Source organism: Neopelma chrysocephalum, unplaced genomic scaffold (genome assembly GCF_003984885.1).
Source record: "Neopelma chrysocephalum unplaced genomic scaffold, ASM398488v2 Primary Assembly neopelma1_240, whole genome shotgun sequence".
NCBI classification, from domain to species: Eukaryota; Metazoa; Chordata; class Aves; order Passeriformes; family Pipridae; genus Neopelma; species Neopelma chrysocephalum.
Genome location: NW_020897902.1, coordinates 7,436 through 11,084, shown reverse-complemented (window position 1 = coordinate 11,084; position 3,649 = coordinate 7,436). Strand labels below are relative to the sequence as shown.

Sequence of the window (3,649 nt, the reverse complement as noted above, 5' to 3'; positions counted from 1 at the left end):
CCTGTTCCCTCCATGTCCCTGTTCCTGTTCCCTCCATGTCCCTGTTCCCTCCATGTCCCTGTTCCCTCCATGTCCCATTCCCAAGCAGTGCTGCTGTCACTCCTAACAACTGTGAGCTCTGCCAGGCCCTGCCTGACCCTCTCCTGCTGTGCCCACCCTGTCCCAGCCCCAGCGCTCCCACCACCAACAAAATTCCCGCCAAAGCTCTTCCCTGAGGAGTGGGGGAAGGCGGATGGAAGCACGGAACGCAGGTGGGTCCTGGCGCTTCCCTCCACCTCTCCAGAGCTCTGTCTCCATCGCTCCAGGTCTCCAAATCTGACTCCAGCTCTCCATTTTTCCCCCTCTCTGTCACTCCACATTTTCATATCTTCATGTCCCCATCTCTGTGTGTCCATAGTTCTGTCTCCATTTCTCCATGTGTCCACCTCTCCATCTCTCCACTTCACTATCTCTCCATCTCTGTCTTTCCATCTCCATGTCTCCATGACTACATCTCTCCACCTCTCCATATCTATCTCCATATCTTCATCTCTGCATCACTCCTCCTCTCCACATCTCCGTGGCTCCACCTTTCCACTTCCCCATCCCTCCACTTCTCCACCTTTCCATCTCTCCTCCTCTCTACCTCTCCACATCTCCATATCTGTCACCCCCTCTCCTCCTCTCTGTCTCTCCATGCCTCCACATCTCCACCTCTCCATTTCACCATCTCTCCATCTGTCTTTTCACCTCTCCAGCTCTCCACAACTCCACCTTTTCTCCATCTTTCCACTTCTCCATGTCTCCATAAACCCACCTCTCCGTGCCTCCACATCTCCATATCTCCTCTTCCCACTTCTCCACCTCCCTGTCTCTTCACGACTCCATCTCTCCACGTCTCCACGTCTCCACCTCTCCACCTCTCCACGTCTCCACCTCTTTACCTCTCCATTTCATCATCTCTCCATCTCTCGGTCTCTCCATCTCTCGGTCTCTCCATCTCTCCATGTCTGCATCTCTCCATCCCTCCATCCACCCCTGCACTTCTCCACGTCTCCAGGTCTCCACCTCTCCCCCTTCCCGCCTCTCCCCGTTCTCGTCTCTCCCGCTCCTTTCCCCGCTCCTTCCCCCGATCCCCGCGGCCGCCGCAGCCGCCGCGCCCGAGCCGCGCCGCGGACGCACCACCCGGTGCCCTCTGTTCCCCCCTCTCCGCGGGCCCGCGGGGCTCCCCCGGCCCTCCCCGAGCTCCGGGCGGCTCCGGGGGCTCCTCCCGCCGCCGGGGCCCGGGCGGGGCGGTCCGGGAGCCGGGAAGCGCCGGCCGGGGCCGTGCGCTCCGGAGCCCGGCGCACCCGATCCCAGCGCGCACGGCCCCGGGGGAAGCCCCGCCGCTCCCGGGCCGGCCTGGAGCCCCCCGCGCCGCCCCCCGCCCCTGCCCGGGGGCTGCGGGGCAGCGGCAGCCCCGGCCCGCCCCCGGCCGGTGTGGAGCCCCGCGCCCCGCTCTCCCTCGCCGCGTTACGCGCGGGGCTCGCCCGGCCCGGGGGGCTCCGCGAGGCTCCCCGACACGTCCCTGTTCACGGGGGGGGCTCGGGCGGCCGGGGCGGAGCGGGGGGGGTCCGGCCCTGGATGCCGGCGGTCCCGGCGCCGCCGGGAGCCCGAGCCCGGCCCCGGGGTGGGGAACAGCCGGGGCGCCCCGGAGGCGGCGAGGGGGCGGCTCGGAGGCTCCCCGGGGGCCGGGGCCGGGCCCGAGCCCCGCAGGGCTGTGGTTAATGTGTAATTCGGAGCATATGGTATTTTCCAAAGGCGGGCAGTTGTGCGGCTCGCGGGGGCCGGGGCCGGGGTGCTAATAACGCTGGATGACTCGCGGGGCCGGGCGCGGAGGGCCGCGGTGATGGGCTCCTCGCTGGCTAATATTTGCTCTTCAAATATTTTACTTGAAAGGTTTACAACGTTGTTGTTTTTTTTTAATCTCCCAAGAAGGGGCCATCTGTGCCGGTCCCTCGGCTGGAACACCGGGAGTCCCCGCCGGGGCACATCCACCACCCCGGGGGCCGCCTTCTATTTGTTCAACACCCAAAATAAATTCAGTCAATGTAATAAAAGCGAAGCTGGATTTATGATTGAACCCCATATGTCCCTGTTTGCTTTGCGGGAGAGACGCGGGAGCGAAGCCCCCTCCGGGGGCTCCGTCGGGGGATGCCCGGGGACGCTCCGGGGCGCCGGGATGCGGCGGGGCCGTGCTGTCCACCGGCCGCTGGTGCTGAAATACCGGCGCTCACACCGGGACCGACTCTGTGCCCGGCCCGGGGGGCCCAGAACCACCCCCCAGCCCCGACGGAGCCCCCCGGTCAGGCGCCTGCTGGGCGCGGTCACCATCGGGCCGCCCCTTCCTCTCCATCCTCCTCTTCCTCCTGCCCCGTGACATCACGGCCCCTCTCCCTCAGCAGCCGCCCCGCACCACACCCGCACTCGGCACCCGCCCGGCTCCGAGGACGATCCGGTTCAGCTCCATCGAGGTTCCATCGAGGCTCCACAGGTACCTCCTTGCGCCGCCCGGGCACTCCCGCTCTCCTGTGCATCAACACCTGCGTCGGTGCGTGTCAGAGCTGCGGGAATTCCCTGTGGGAATTGGTGGTGAAGGTGCATCTACGTGGAGAAGCTTTGGGCGACCTCTGGGAATCACCGGCTCTGGTCCGGCCTCGCTGCTTCCCGCTGATCCCTGGTCCCCGCGCTGCACCAAGACCGGGCTCAGCCCCGCTCCGGGATCCCTCGGCACGACCCGAGGGGGACCGAGGGCTCGCAGCTCGGCTTTCCCAGTGCTCCCATCGCTCCGTGGGGAAAGAAATCCCTGTGTCACCTCCCGGCACAGCACCGGCCGAGGCAGGGAGTGCCGGGGGGGCCGCGCTGGCCCCCGAGGGGACACGTGTCCCGCTGGTACCGCTCGTTCCTTCCTCCCCCCCTTGGAGCAGCCCCCTGTGCTTTGCTCCAGCGTGATCCATCCCTTTCCCGAGCAGCACCTCACCTTTGCTGCTCACCTGCGGGAAACCCGCGGAGTCGCCCCTGCTGTTGGATTTATTTTGGTTTTCCTAGTTTTCGTCCTGGGGGTTCGTGTCTCCAAGAGCACCCTCGGGCTGTGCAGGGAAGCGCTGCAGCGGGACTCGGGGGCTGCAGCAGGGAAAGCCTCGCAGTGGGGGTGTCCAGGGGTTTTCAGGGCGTTCCGGCTGAAATTCCGGATGAACCAGAGGTGCCAGCCGGGCTGGCCGGGCTCTGGCAAGGCCGCGGTGGCAACAGCAGCTCAGGCTTGTGGCACCTCTGTGGCTCCGCTGTTGCTCGTCGAGGGAGTCCCCGGGAGTGCTGCGGGCGCCGGGAACGGCTCAGCCCCTCCGGCTGCGTCCCGCGGCGGGTGCAGGCAGCATTCCCGGCGTCTCCCCAGCCTCTCCAGAGCACTGGGGGCTCTTTTCCGGCTCTTTGATCCGCTGTGCCCGGAGCGCAATGACTTCCCAAGCCGCCCCTCGCGCGTTTCCATCCTCTGCTCCCTATTCCTGCCTTTGCCCCCCCTTCCCACAGAGGGGACGTGGCCGAGCCCTGGACACCGGCAACGATTTATCTCTCGGCAGATTCCATCTCCTCCTGGCGATTCCCAGGCGCCGACAGCCCCTGAGGCCTCACCGCG

At 66.2% G+C, this 3,649-nt stretch overlaps 1 protein-coding gene across 1 annotated transcript in view; it reads right to left on the bottom strand.

The window, feature by feature from the left end:
• The window catches only part of SND1 (staphylococcal nuclease and tudor domain containing 1), a gene marked incomplete at its 3' end in the record, with an annotated part of 49,683 nt that extends 47,282 nt beyond the window's left edge, over positions 1–2,401 (bottom strand). The window contains exon 1 of the mRNA XM_027703559.1: positions 2,258–2,401. Within this exon, the coding sequence (XP_027559360.1) occupies positions 2,258–2,401 (144 nt within the window). The remainder of the gene's footprint in view (positions 1–2,257) is intronic.
• Positions 2,402–3,649: the final 1,248 nt, after the last annotated feature.